We start from the raw sequence: 14,294 nt of genomic DNA, 5'->3' as shown, positions 1-14,294 counted from the left end.
TTTACACTATTGATCGCCTTCCCGAGATCATACCCGAATCTTGTTTATGCTTTTCTGTCTCCAAAGTCAGAGTTACTACAGCATGATGTTATAGAAAGATGTCTATGTCCTGCCATTGCACTCAGCTACTTTTAGCTATCTTGCATTCTTTTAAATTCATAACCTTTTTGGGAACAGATTTAATCAGTCCTCCAAAAAAGCTAATTTTCATGTACTGTACTACAACTGGAGCGCTGATAACTTTGTCTTTAAGCATCAATTCTGCTTGTATCTGAAGTATCATAAAGTGTGGCATATCAGTCATACTGTATAGATCCCAGATGTCCGACACTAAGCATATTATTGATTTCAGGGAAGGTCAAGTGACAAGTGTGTGGTGGGTGGTGCTGTCATACACGCACAGCAAATTTTATTGAGAAATACCAGAAGTTCTGCTTTTTTAAAAAAATTACTGTCAAAATGGAGAAGTAAGATCGTGTGGCCCCTAGTCATTTCTTTTTGTTTAAACCCTTTGGTGTTGAATTGAGTAAAGCAAGCTGTATTGATGACATTAGGAGCTGTAGCAAATCAAGAAATGTGAATCTACAGGCAATGATGACTAACTTGGCTAGTTAGCTAGCAAGCGAAGTCGCAGATGCTGAAGTGTGCAAAAATAGTGTGGAACTTTCTGATACCTCTGCCCCCAAACTTTAATGACTATAAGCTGGTGGCTGAGCTGGTTAATAAATGGTTCAGTCTGAAAGAAAACATGGCAGAACTGATTCAAGGTTCTCTCAGATCCCTCCAGCCTTCAGTGTACGCTATGCAGTAAATGGTCAATACATTACAGAATTGTTTGACATCTTCATAAGCTCTGGCTGGGGAGAACTTTGAGCAGTTGGTAAAAGCTGAAGCAACAATTAAAATACCATCAAAATACTGAAGTATTAAAAATTAGGTACCACCAAACTTAGTGCTGGCTGGCTGAGGGGGGAGTTAGTCACTTTTGCGAGTGACACTTCCCAGAGAGTTGGGATGTCCGACAAGCAGCCAGAGTACAGAACAAGCGTTTGTCTGCTACTGTGTTTAATTGAATTAGCCTCTCTAAATTAACTGCAGTGCATTTCTCTTGTTCCTTGTATTCGACCCTTGCACAACATGGGGGCTAGGGGCACAGGCCCCTCACGATCTGGAAGAACCACATTAAAACCACAAGAAACACCATAGACAACTACAAGATATCACTGCCTTAAAGGCTGCCTTCCTGCAAACCAGCTCTGTGTCAAAGCAATCTGTTGGAGTTTTTTGAGGAAGCTACTCAGGAAGTTGATGATAAGAAGGCCTAAGATATCATCTACTTAGATTTCCAAAAGGCTTTTGATGTTGTCCCCCACAAGAGGCTCTTACTTAAATTCAAAGCGACAGGTATTTTAGGAACTGTAGCGACCTGGATTGATAACTGGTTAACGGATAGGAAGCAGCGAGTAGTTATAAGAGGCTCAATGTCACAGTGGGCCTGCGTTCATAGTGGGGTACCGCAGGGTTCAATTTTAGGACCACTATTGTTCCTAATTTACATAAATGATATAGACACCAATATATACAGTAAACTGGTGAAATTTGCAGATGACACCAAGGTGGGTGGTGTAGCAGATACTGAACTAGCGGCTCAGCAGCTACAGCGGGATCTTGATTTAATTAGTGACTGGGCTGATACCTGGCAGATGAAATTTAACATAGACAAATGTAAGGTACTCTATGTAGGGAGCAGAAATATAAAGTACAGGTATTTTATGGGACCTACTGAAATAAAGGTAGCTGATTATGAGAAAGACCTTGGTGTGTATGTTGATGCTTCCATGTCTCATTCTCGCCAGTGCGGGGAAGCAGTAAAAAAGGCCAATAGGATGTTGGGGTATATCTCCAGGTGTGTGGAGTTTAAGTCAAGGGAGGTAATGCTAAGGTTATACAATTCCTTGGTGAGACCTCACCTAGAATATTGTGTGCAGGTTTGGTCACCATATCTTAAAAAGGACATTGCGGCCTTAGAAAAGGTGCAGCGTAGGGCCACAAGAATGATTCCTGGTCTTAGAGGAATGTCATACGAGGAAAGGTTAGTTGAGCTAAATATGTTCAGCCTCAAGCGAAGGAGACTGAGGGGGGACATGATCCAGGTCTATAAGATTCTAACAGGTTTGGATGCTGTTCAACCGAATAGTTACTTCAGCATTAGTTCAAATACAAGAACTCGTGGCCATAGGTGGAAATTAGCAGGAGAACATTTCAAACTGGATTTAAGGAAGCACTTCTTTACACAGCGTGTAGTCAGAGTATGGAATAGTCTTCCTGATAACATAGTGCAAGCTGAATCTTTGGATTCCTTTAAATCAGAGCTAGATAAGATTTTAACAACTCTGAGCTATTAGTTAAGTTCTCCCCAAGCGAAGTCGATGGGCCGAATGGCCTCCTCTCATTTGTATAGTTTTTATGTTCTTATTACGCAGGTGGGAAAAAGGTGATGATCCAGTTGTAGTTCCAAGACAAACAAGGGTTTATTGAGTTAAACAGAACACACTAGGAAAAGCCACAAATTAAAGGGACCACAAGGGTCAAAAACTAACAGGGGAAAAATAAGAACCAACAAAAGAAACCATAACCTACTACTACTACTACTACAAATACAAATACAAATACAAATACAAATACAAATACAAATACAAATACAACAACAACAACAACAGAACAGAACATAGAAACAAATAAAATTCCTAATACACAGCAACAGGGACATGAACAATGACAAGCTGGAGAACATAGTGGACAGAGGCACTTAAATACACGCAGGCAAAGAAGGCATACAAGGGACAAGTGAACTCAATAATCAATTAACCAATCAGAGGCACAGGTCAACAAACAAGCAACAGGTGAAACAGATTAACATTGACACACAGAAATGAAGGAACTAAACAGACACCAGAACTAGGCAACATAACCATTAACTGGGAGTACAACACTAAGATAAACGTGTAACATAACCATTAACAACAACACTAAGATAAACGTGGAACAGAAACACAAAACAAAACCAGAAGAAGCATACTGTATTAGAAAAAACACAGGGGAACAGAAGAGCTGGAGCCTCAAACCCATGACTAAGAGAGTTGTGGTCTTTGCCACGCAGTCAGCCCAATGAGCTATGCAGCAGTCCAGGAAGCAGGGGACAACGCACAAGGCTTGAAGGACAGAGAGGAGGGAAAGGCAAACTGTGGGCCAGATGGGGAAAGGTCACAAAGGAAGGGCTCAGAAGGCACCCACCCAGACAGCCCTGTTTGTATATCGTATATTTTTTGAGTTACTTAACTTGTGCATCAGCCAGCCAGTCAAGATGCAGAAGGGTTGACTATATTGTAAGTGAGCCATGTTTTTAATAGTAAAGAGGATACATCTTTTTATAAAAAAGAACAGAAGTTCTGCGTTTAATAGCAATACACTGTGAAAGACAACAAGCAGTAACACCGATGGAAAAGCCAACAACATTCACATTCAGGGTAAATGTTGATGTGAGCACATGCAGACCATGGTAAAACATTACAACAATTACAGCACAACGTTACAACAGTTACCATTTACAACATAAATGCATGCATGCACACATTCAATTACAGGTTATTTACAACTAACAGTTTGCCTCAAATCCTACTGGTAGGCATTTAAAAGTGTTTTAATGGCATGAAAATATACATGAAATGAGTGTGAATATAAAATATAACTAAATAAGAAATAGTCATTAACAAAGTAAATTTTTTGAAAATTAAAATAATAATTGTGTTCTTCAAACTATTTTGTCAAAGAGTCCCCTATTTGCAGCAATTACAGCCCTGTAGACCTTGGGCATTCTAGATGTCAGTTTGCTGAGGTAATCTGACGATCCACCGATAACAGGTATCAAAATTTTCTGCTTTTTCTTTCTGACATCTGCACTTCCTCCAGAACACCTCCCACTCACTGTCAAACTGTGAAATATTGGAGGAAACCAGTATTGGAGCAGGTGGGTCACATCACTGCAGGGGGCCCACTGCAAAATTCACCAAGCGCACCTCAGCTGGAAAATTGTACCAAAGTCCCTCTTTTGATAACAGATGATAAAGCAAAACTATTCACAGAGAGCCCCCATCTCCCTGGGTCGGCAGATTTTGCAGAACACCTCCAGTGGCTACTGAAAAAATGCTGACATCAGACTATCATCGTACATATATTTCTTAATTACAGTTTATTGATGGCATGTTCTCTCTCTGTCAATGGAGATAAACAATCAAATACAGTATATGAGCTAATTTAGGCTAGTTATTTTTCAGTTATACAGTTATGACTCTTTTCTTCTAGGAGGGTTGCTAAGTTTATCCCCTCTCCGGTGCTCCACTCAACCACGTAACAACAGTCTGTATCTGTGACAGTCTAACTTAGTGGTTTTATTGTGGGAATTGAGTAACAGGTGTCGTATACTTCCAACTGATATCAATGTAGTGAATAAAGGGCAAGAAGCCCCCCCCCCCACAACCCTTCTCAAACATGGTAATCTGTTACTGTGTCGCATTCACCCTGCAGCCCTGTCAGATAGCCACCGCAAATGTTACTAGGTTGTCAGGGGATAGATTAATGGGTAGACTTTGCCGCTTTGTCCCATTCTCACACAAAGCCATAATGGTAAAATAGCATCAATAAGCTGGTTTCAGTGTAAATGGGGTATAAGACAGCGAGGAAAGACATGCATTTTTGCCCCCACTTAATTAAATCCCTGCTCTGTTTACCCACCTCGTCGCTAAGTAAGCTCATTTTATTAGAGTTATAAGAGATATGCTAAATGACAATGTAATATGGCCTGTTAGTGCCAGCATAATGCATGCGAGGGAGGGGTGGGGGCAAGAATCAGGCTTCCGGATTGAGTTCCCAAGGTGTTGGATTAGATGATTGGTCAGACTGATGTTTTTTTGGCATGTAGGGCCACCACAGAGAAGCGTTACCAGCCGATACACTGCACCACAGGGTCACATTAAATATGGAGCCCATTTTAACATTCTCAGATGGGATGCAGCTGTTACTGCAAAATAGGCACCCATTATAAATATTGATATTAACGTTCTTCATATTGAAGGCCATGTATGCCATTAAAACACTTTTAAACAATACTGTCTACATAAAATAACAGAACCTCAATTACAAAATTGCAAACCAAACACCAAATTATTTGTTTCTCTTGTCCAGCAACTTGTCCCGGTCAGGCCTCAGGTATTAGGACTGCACATCCGAGTGGAAAGCCAGTCACATCCTCACTGGGCACTGGAGCGAGGCCCATAACCTCCAGAGACGTTGCTGGATAAATGGCTGTTCATGCTTTCAGTCCCCAAGCTTCACTTACCTGTGTTTGTGTTTATATCATAAAGGAGAGAAAGGTGGGATATGTGAAAACAAAAGAATTGTGATGTACCTTGTACAAATGGCAAATAAACTATCGTTTCAGTTCATCACAGGGCACAGCGGTATGGCTGAAGCCCCTCACCCTGGAGTACTCTGGCACTTGACATCCCTATTATTAGTACTAAAACGCCAAACTAAATTAACACTATGTCACCAGAACTAACAGCAGATATCCACACTTCATTTGGCAAATGATTATATACAGGATTGCTGAAGATTTTAGACCCCATGACAGCATGTTACGGGGATGGCATGGTGGTGCAGTGGTTAGCGCTGATGCCTTACACCTGTGGGACCTGAGTATAACCCTCTAGCAGGGCTCCATATGTGGAGCTGGCATGTTCTCCCCGTGTCGTCCTGGGGTTTCCTCCAGGTACTCCAGTTTCCCCCCACAGTCCGAAAACATGTTGAGGCTAGTTGGAGTTACCAAAGTGTGTGTGTGTGTGTCTACATATCATATCCGGGGTTGTTCCCTGCCTTCTGCCCATAGCCTCTGGAATAGGCTCTGCACCCATGACCCTGAATAAGAAAAGTGGTTTCAGGGATGGATGGATGGATGGATGGAGGGATGAAAGCATGTTATATTGGGCCCCCAACCCAGATCAATCCAATTATGCTCTAGAATTTTCATAGTCCCTGTCACTCAGGAGCTACTGGAATCATCGTAACTTTCTCCTTTTCATGACACCCTTGATTAAATTATATTATATTATATTATATTATATTATATTATAATTTACTTCATTTATTATGTACGACTGCAGGATGTCTTAACATTAACATCAAAGACATTCATGCAGTCATTTCATGCCTGACCTTTCACACAGGTCATCATTGAAAGGGGATGATGAGACTCTAGAGGAGCATAAGGTGACTCTGGTTGCTTGTCTTAATAGGCTTAAGAGGCCTTGTTCTATATAGCTTCCAGTAAACCTGCCCAGCCTAGATAAATACTCTTGTGTCATTCTTCGGCTGATATTAATCTATCACACCCAGTGATAGGCAGTGGTGGCCTCATGGTTAGGGATGCACACTTGTCACTGAAAGGTTGCTGGGTTGAATTCCTGGCCCCACTGAGGTACTCTGAGCAAGGTACTGCCCCCATGCATTGCTCCCCAGGTGCTAAATAATAGATGTCCACTGCTGTTACATATGGGTTAAATGCAGAGGACATGTTTTGTTGTTGTATGCTATGGTGACAACAATGACAATTAATCACTGTCACCTGTTTCCGTTTGAAGGTGGATATCTTGTACTAGTAACTATAGTGCTGTTAGATTGAAGAGTTTATACTGTATCATTTTTTCCACATTTTGTTTCTAATGCAGTTTGTATTACATATGCTTTTGGGACCTGTCCACCACTGTAGACATTACTTGTTGTTAGTGTGATAACTTATTTTGAGACAAATCGTACCAAAGTTGAAACAGAAGCACTAGGTGCCAGCAAAGGATGGAAAGGGCAGCTGCAGAAGACACTTGATCTTGTGAACACAGTAGCTACAGTATAAAAGTATTTCATGGATCTTTTTCAAACTTCCATGGAGTTTACATAGGTCGGACTTCCCCAGTTCTGATCCTAGAGGGCCAGAATTCAACACTGTTTGTATATTTCCCTGCTCAGACAAACCTACTAAACCTAGTTAATAGCTGATTATGACGTGTTTGAACAGGAAAATCTGCAAACTGTGCGGGATTCTGGCCCTCCAGGACCAGAACTGAAGAACCCTGGCATAGGTGATAATCTGAGACCTGTTTCATTTTGAGACAAATTGCACCAAGATTGAAGCAGGGAGAGGGGGGAGAGGCCAATGGGGCTGTCTGGGAAATACATTGTTATCGTTTCAGCAGCAACTAGTTACACTTGGTATAAGTGAAGGAGTGTGCCTGTCACCTGACTTCACTCAGCCATCTGACATCGGTGCCACATATCCGGGTCCGGCGTATCCTTCTTATTTTTATCTACCTGGTGGAGTTTTTGTCTATTTATTTTGCTCAAAAAACAAGACCTTACAGAAAGAAATCAAGATTACTTGATGAGAGCAGGCATCTGACCAAAGCCAGTGTAATAAACATTGATGATGCTTTTTGCCTCAATAATTTATCCATCCATCCATCCATCCATCCATCATCCTTCCAACTGCCTTTTTATCAGCAGAATGTGGATGAAGGTGGAAGATATCCAAATTACTGGAAACTTCTACATTAATTATTTAACCCAACATTCCGTTTAAAATCAGTCAGTTACTGTGCAATTTGTTTTTCATACCTGGAGGGAAATGTCACTTTAGACCTTTACAGTCATTCTTTAAATTGTATATTTTATACAATACTATGCTGATGTTTTAGGCCATCGAAGAAAATGACGTTTAAATGATGTTCATATTGATGTTAAACTATTATATTACATCTGTTAAAGTTATTTCGAAACCTCTCCTAAAGTCACCTCAGTCTTTGCAGCAAATGTCCAATATACCAATGTATTTTTTGACTTGACCACTAGCACACCACATTTGGCTAATCTATACCTCATTGAGTTATTTAACCAACCAATCAACCCCTGGCTTGGAACGGCTTGGTTGCAGTGGTTCAGGGCTTCCTGGGGAATCACAAGATATGTTAATGTAATATATATATTTTTTTCATATGTTGTTTTTTCTAACTGACAAATTCACTAATTTTCTCACTGGAATTAGGTGAATTTCAAAATATCACTGTTCTGGTCACAAAAGCAAAGTTTATGGGGATTAATAGTCATTTTCTATACCTTTCAGTCAAAAGCAATTAGGAAATAATACTTAGTACCCAGGAACAAAAAAAAAATATTACATGGTATAGCTGCACAGGGAACTGCTCAAACTGAGAAGATCTTGAGTTTCCCCCGACATACCTCAGGAGCTTAAATAGAGCAACAATCAAAGAAAACTACAGCTGCTAAATGGGTGTGGCTGCAAATTGAAATCACCTTTGATCTAGGGTGTGGGCTGAACAGGGGGTTCCCAAGCGTTTTTTTTCCCCAATGAGAATGGAGGAGGATTTCTGAATGACGTTGACGGGTTCCCCCAGTCTGGTCCATGACAATATTTCCGTCTGCTCATTTTTTTGGAGTTGCATTTTGTTGTGCCTGCTGTGTACAGTGACAGTAACAACATTCTCTTCTGTTCTATTAAGTCAAAGTGAAAGTCAGCTTTATTGCCAATTTTGCCACATGTACAGAACACACAGAGAATTGAAATTACGTTACTCTAAAACCCTTGGTAGATAACAGAAAACATTAAATTAAAAAATAAATAAATAAGATTTTTTTAAAAATACAAATAAGAAAATATGAATAAGTACAATATACAAGTAAAGGCACATGGCAGAAAGTGCAGACCAGACATATAGTGCAAATAGAGCTTATAAGTATGATAAAAAGAGCAGCCTTGAACAGACAAGAGTCATTATGAGGTAGACTATGAGTAGGATGAGGTAATTAGCAGACCAATGCTACACATAGTGACTGGTGCAGGTCAGTGAGTGTGTGTGTGTGTGTGAGTGTTGTTTTCCAAAAGGCGACTGATGCACACAGCGATGTGCAAACATTTTCATTTTCAGTTATGTGTTTCATTCACTCCATCACAGCCATGGCTCTTTGGTTCTCTTTGTCTCTCCCTTGTCCAGTAGGCTCCCCACGAAGCCCCATCAACAAGACAACCCTGACACTGATCAGCATCATCAGCTGCGTCATCAGCCTGGTATACTCCTCACACCTGTCCTGCAGCATCAACGTGCGTGTCATCCTGCACGTGCCAGAGCACCTCATCGCCGACGGTAAGAGCCGGCTGAACCCCACACACTGGCCCACTAAAAGATGAAGTCCCTAGTAGCAATTGTAATTCTTATTAAGGCTGAATACATGATCCTTCCCCCAGGGTCACGGTTCATTCTGCTGCATGGCAGCCAGCTGGATGCCAGTGACTGGCTGAACCCTGCTCAGGTGCTGCTCTTTTACCAACAAAACGCCAGCGGGCCTTGGGTTAATGAACTGTGTGGCCGTCGCCTGCTAGACCCCTGCGAGCACCAGTGTGACCCAGAGACAGGTATACATCTGCTTCAGTGCTTCAGAAATTAGTCACTCTGTTTCTTGTGATTGGGGGAGATAGATAAAGTTTGTCTGAGAACTACTGTATACATTAATATTTGTGCTTTATGTGTCAGACACTTCTTCCAAAATAAGCAAGTCAGTGCAGACACTAGACAAGTATAGTTGTAAATTACATAGAATAGAAAGGGGTCACTTCATGATAGTAATAGTGGTATTAACTGAAGAAAAAAGGAGTCAAATTCTGAATTAAAATTTGTCTTTATTAATAAGAGAATGAAGCTACCTGTGGGTGTTTGCAATATAGTCCATGTCAGGAATGACTGTTTTTGAAGACGAAAGTACATCCTGCAGTATTGCAAAAAGCCTGCATAGTATTGCTTTGCTAGAACAGCTGCCTGAGCGTGGTTTTTACATATTGCTTTTCCATGCATTTTTTGGAGCTTCCTGCATGTCTGAATGAAGTAGCATTTCGTTGAATAACATTGGTAGTCTTGTCACCTAACCTCATCCCTTGACAGGCTGTGGTGTTTCTCATCATCATACAGAAAAAAAACAGGCCAACAAAGCTCCCATTCATTTCTTGCGTGCACAAGTTTGAATAGAAAACAAAATTTCTTCTCCTCTTGTGGGTAGTAATATGAGGTGTTTTCGTATCCTAATTAAATAGGGCATATCAGATTGAAGTCAAATCCCAAAAGCGTCCAGATATTTGACAGATCTTTTCACCATGTCCTCTTGATTTCTGAGGGGCGTCTTTTTGGTATATTTGCCTGCCTTCTTTACCATGAATTGACTGTGCCCTGTATTCATCATACCACAGATTGCAGGGCACTGATGTAGCGTGAGGGAACAGAGCTGATCTTTATCACTGCCCTCTGCTGGAGGTTTCCGAGGCCCTGAGGCTGAAGTGATACAAAAAATCCCCACTGGAACTTGAGCTAGTTATTATCTCTTTTAAAGTATTCATTATTCTTTTCATTCACAAGCACCTGCCTCCCTTAACAGGGCAAGTCCCTACTCCAGTTGTTAAGAGTCAGTCAACTTCCGACAAGCTATTGTCATAATCATCACCAGCAAGCCAGAATAAATTAAGTTCTCATTTACAGTGTCGCAGTGAGTGAGAATCTTTAATGCAAAAACATGCAAATCGTTCAGTTTGTGGCAGACCTGGGATGTGATATTGGACAGGGAACTTAATTTTGTTTTTTTGAATTTAACAAACTAGACCGAATTCAGCATTCAAAGTTTTATATTTTCTGTTTCCAATCTGTGATTATTTTATAAGTACAATATTCATGCATAATAATGTTAATTATTAAGATATTTACATTTTAAATATGTCAATAATATATGGATGGTAAATAAATCTTTAAAATCTTTAATATTACATGAGAGGCACAGAGAGGAACATATCTTGTAAACCTCACAATGTTCTATGAATTCACTCATACTGTCTTTAAGCAAATGGACAGCTATATCCAAGATGTTTTTCTAGCTTAAGTGCTACAGAGACTAGCAGTGTTGCATGTTGCTTTCATTGTCAAAGTAAAACAAAGACAATGAGGGAATGGTGTTTTCTTTAACCATGGGAGGCTGTTGCCACAGCGGACAAGGGACAAGAGAGAAACCACACATTCAAATTCAAAGTGACCCTAATTAACTAAAAAGAATTATCGTGTTGCTGTTTTTCTCATCCATTCCCCACAAACTGGCTCTAAGAGAAACTTAGGTAAACCACTATGTGAGAACATCCCAGGTTGGGACAACAGCCAGAATCATGATACAGGAACTTGGCAGGGAGTTGAGGTTTATTTATAAAACCTTCTTTGGGGATAGACAGAGCTAAGATAATGCAATGCAGTCTGAAAAACCAAAACAAGGCACAGAGTTTGAAAATGTGTAAAAATATAAATGAAAAATGCACAGCCTATGTATTATATGCAGTAATATTCAAAAGTCTTAGGCAACCAAAGAAAATTTGACTTAAACATTGTTTCATGTGGCAGCGGTAGTTTTACATATAGAGAATGAGACATAGAATTACAGGACTAACTCTGGGCAATTCCAAAAAGGTCTGGAGACCCCCTGTCCTAAAAACATAAACCTAGCTTGTTGAGTATCATTAGTATTAGTGTGAATACTCAGTACCCCCCCCCCCCCCCCCCATGAGGCTTTAGTGCACTCAGGGGCCTTGGTAACTTGGTGACCTTCGCCTCCCCTTTATCCAACTCAGCAGGTTTTCAGCCGCTTCGCTTTTTCCAAACCACCTCCCCCCATATACAGCAGCCAAAATCAAGAGCGGTGTCTTTGTTTCTAAGTGATTGTCTTTTGCAGCCTTTTTTTTAACAGGCAGATTAATGTCTTGCTGTCTGCCCTTATCTGTCTACTCAAAAACAACTCTATGCGGGTTTTATCAGTGAATGCGTGTGGGAGGCTTTTGTACACAGAAAAAACAAAAGCCGAGTTATGCCTAAACCTCTAACCGACCAACCCCCCCCCCCCTCCCCCGCAGATAGAATAGTATTGATTTTACATTTCACTACATCCATCTGTCCATCCATCCATCCATCCATCTGTCCATCCATCTTCCAGTATTGTCAGGGCTGCATGGGGTCTGTGCCCGGCAGCTCAGTGAGTAGGGTACACCCAGGAATGGATTTTGAAACTTTTGCAAATTATAAATTGTGAACTATTACCAAAGACTTGCCTAAGAAAACCATAGAAAGCAAATTAATAAAACAATACTGTTTTGGTGTTTAAATAATTATAAATTTGATAATTAAACAATTTAACTTCTGTGTATCATAAATATTACCCTGTGATGGCTGAGCAATCGGTCCAGGCTGACCCCTGCACTACCTGAAATAGGCACTAGGTTCCCTGAGAACCTGCACTGGCTAAGCAGTTATGGATGGATGGATGGATGGATGGATGCATGGATGGATGGATTGATGAATGCATGGACATTGTAAGTATGTATCCAGCACCACCAAAAAAAAACTATATTAACGTTCTTCCAAGGTCTCTCTGCTTGTTTCCATGGATATGCATCAAGGAACATGCACTGTACGATGTATTTCAGATTTATTATCAGCTCTGAGAGAATGGATACAGAATGCATTTAAAATATTACTCAATTGCTAGGAGGACCAATAACCAACCAGTTACTGGCAATTTTAGCTAATCAGAATAACAGTTTGGCACACATGTCAAAAGCTGTTTATTAGATTTGGAATCTTTGTTATGGCTGCTAGATTACCTAAGGAATTCAGCCCAAGATAATTTTGAATAAAATAAATGTGAGGTGGCAATATATGTTTTGTAAATCATACATTTTTATATTAGTTAATAACTTAATGTTTCAATGCCTCTGGTTTATTGTAACAAACCTTCATGATGATTTTTTAATCTTACTATCTGCAGTTTTCAGATTAAATTATGGGTAGTGGTAGATGGAATTTGGCAGGTTAATTTCCCCTTCAGACAAGTAGAAAAGCTTAGGATTCAAACAATTCAAAATATACCAGATATTAATTTCCTTTTTGGGGAAAATTCTGAATTCTCCTCAGTGATTGTGTCACGTCTAAATTGGAAGGGGGAGAGTAAGGAGGTGAGACAGAAACATCCTGCTTTTAACCATGCAGTCAGTGGAAGGGCCCAGATGGGGATACACAGGGCATTTGCCAGGGGTACATGGTATGAGGAACATTCTGGACAGGGTTATAAATTAACAATTTCAAGAGTTATTATGAATACGCTGACTTTTGATTTAGCGGTATAGGACCGTATTATACAGTAAGTGTTCGATTTTGAGTTATTGTTAATAGGCTGACTTTTGATTTAGCGGTATAAGACTCTTGTTTTTTTACGTAGTGAAGACGCTCATAAACGTCTGAACAATGTTGACAGTCATTGTGAACACGTGATGTAAAATAAATTTTGGTTGACTGGCTTATCTGACTGTTTTGTTTTGCTTAAAGCGCCTTAACGTCCGGTGCGCCTTGTATGTGGAAAAAGTTTGAAAATAGACCACTGACTGACGGTGCGCCTTATAATGCAGTGCACGTTATAGTGCGGAAGATACGGTACATGACACACTAGAAACACTGTTTTACCTGACTACATCTTTGGACTGTAGAAAGAAACATGGGCTACTTCACATAATATGGTCAGAAAATGCAAATTTACCACATGAGCAAGGATTCAAACCCCCAAAATCTGCAGGTATGAGGAGGATGTGAGATTTATACCCTCCACACTGCAAGTATGAGGTGGCAGAGGAATGTGAATCTCAAACCCCGCTGGACTGAGGTGACAGCACTACTCCACCTGTGTGTGTGTGGGGGTGGATTGTGTTTATATTACATTCCATCCATCCATTTTCTGAAACTGCTTATTTTGTTCAGGGTCGCATGGGGTCTGGAGCCTATCCCGGAGGCTATGGGCATAAGGCAGGGAACAACCCAGGATGGGGTGCTAACCCATCACAGGGCACAAGGCAGGGAATAACCCAGGATGGGGTGCTAACCCATCACAGGGCACAAGGCAGGGAACAACCCAGGATGGGGTGCTAGCCCATCACAGGGCATAAGGCAGGGAACAACCCAGGATGGGGTGCTAACCCATCACAGGGCACACTCACACACCATTCACTCACCCACGCATACCTATTGGCAATTTGGCAAGCCTAATTATCCAATTAGCATGTTTTTGTACTGTGGGGGAAAACTGGAGTACCCAGAGAAAACCACACA

At 40.7% G+C, this 14,294-nt stretch overlaps 1 protein-coding gene across 4 annotated transcripts in view; it reads left to right on the top strand.

Moving 5' to 3' along the window:
* astn1 (astrotactin 1) overlaps positions 1–14,294 on the top strand; it is a 119,397-nt gene that overhangs the window by 49,635 nt on the left and 55,468 nt on the right. For 2 of the 4 annotated variants that reach the window (XM_023819082.2, XM_023819080.2), the window contains exons 6-7: positions 9,120–9,266; positions 9,368–9,535. In XM_023819082.2, the coding sequence (XP_023674850.1) occupies positions 9,120–9,266; positions 9,368–9,535 (315 nt within the window). Of the gene's footprint in view, positions 1–9,116; positions 9,267–9,367; positions 9,536–14,294 lie in introns of all 4 variants that reach the window. The other 2 variants (XM_023819081.2, XM_023819079.2) reach the window with 1 other exon arrangement.

Source organism: Paramormyrops kingsleyae, chromosome 21 (assembly GCF_048594095.1).
Source record: "Paramormyrops kingsleyae isolate MSU_618 chromosome 21, PKINGS_0.4, whole genome shotgun sequence".
Lineage (NCBI taxonomy): Eukaryota > Metazoa > Chordata > Actinopteri > Osteoglossiformes > Mormyridae > Paramormyrops > Paramormyrops kingsleyae.
This window is presented reverse-complemented; position numbering and strand designations above follow the sequence as displayed.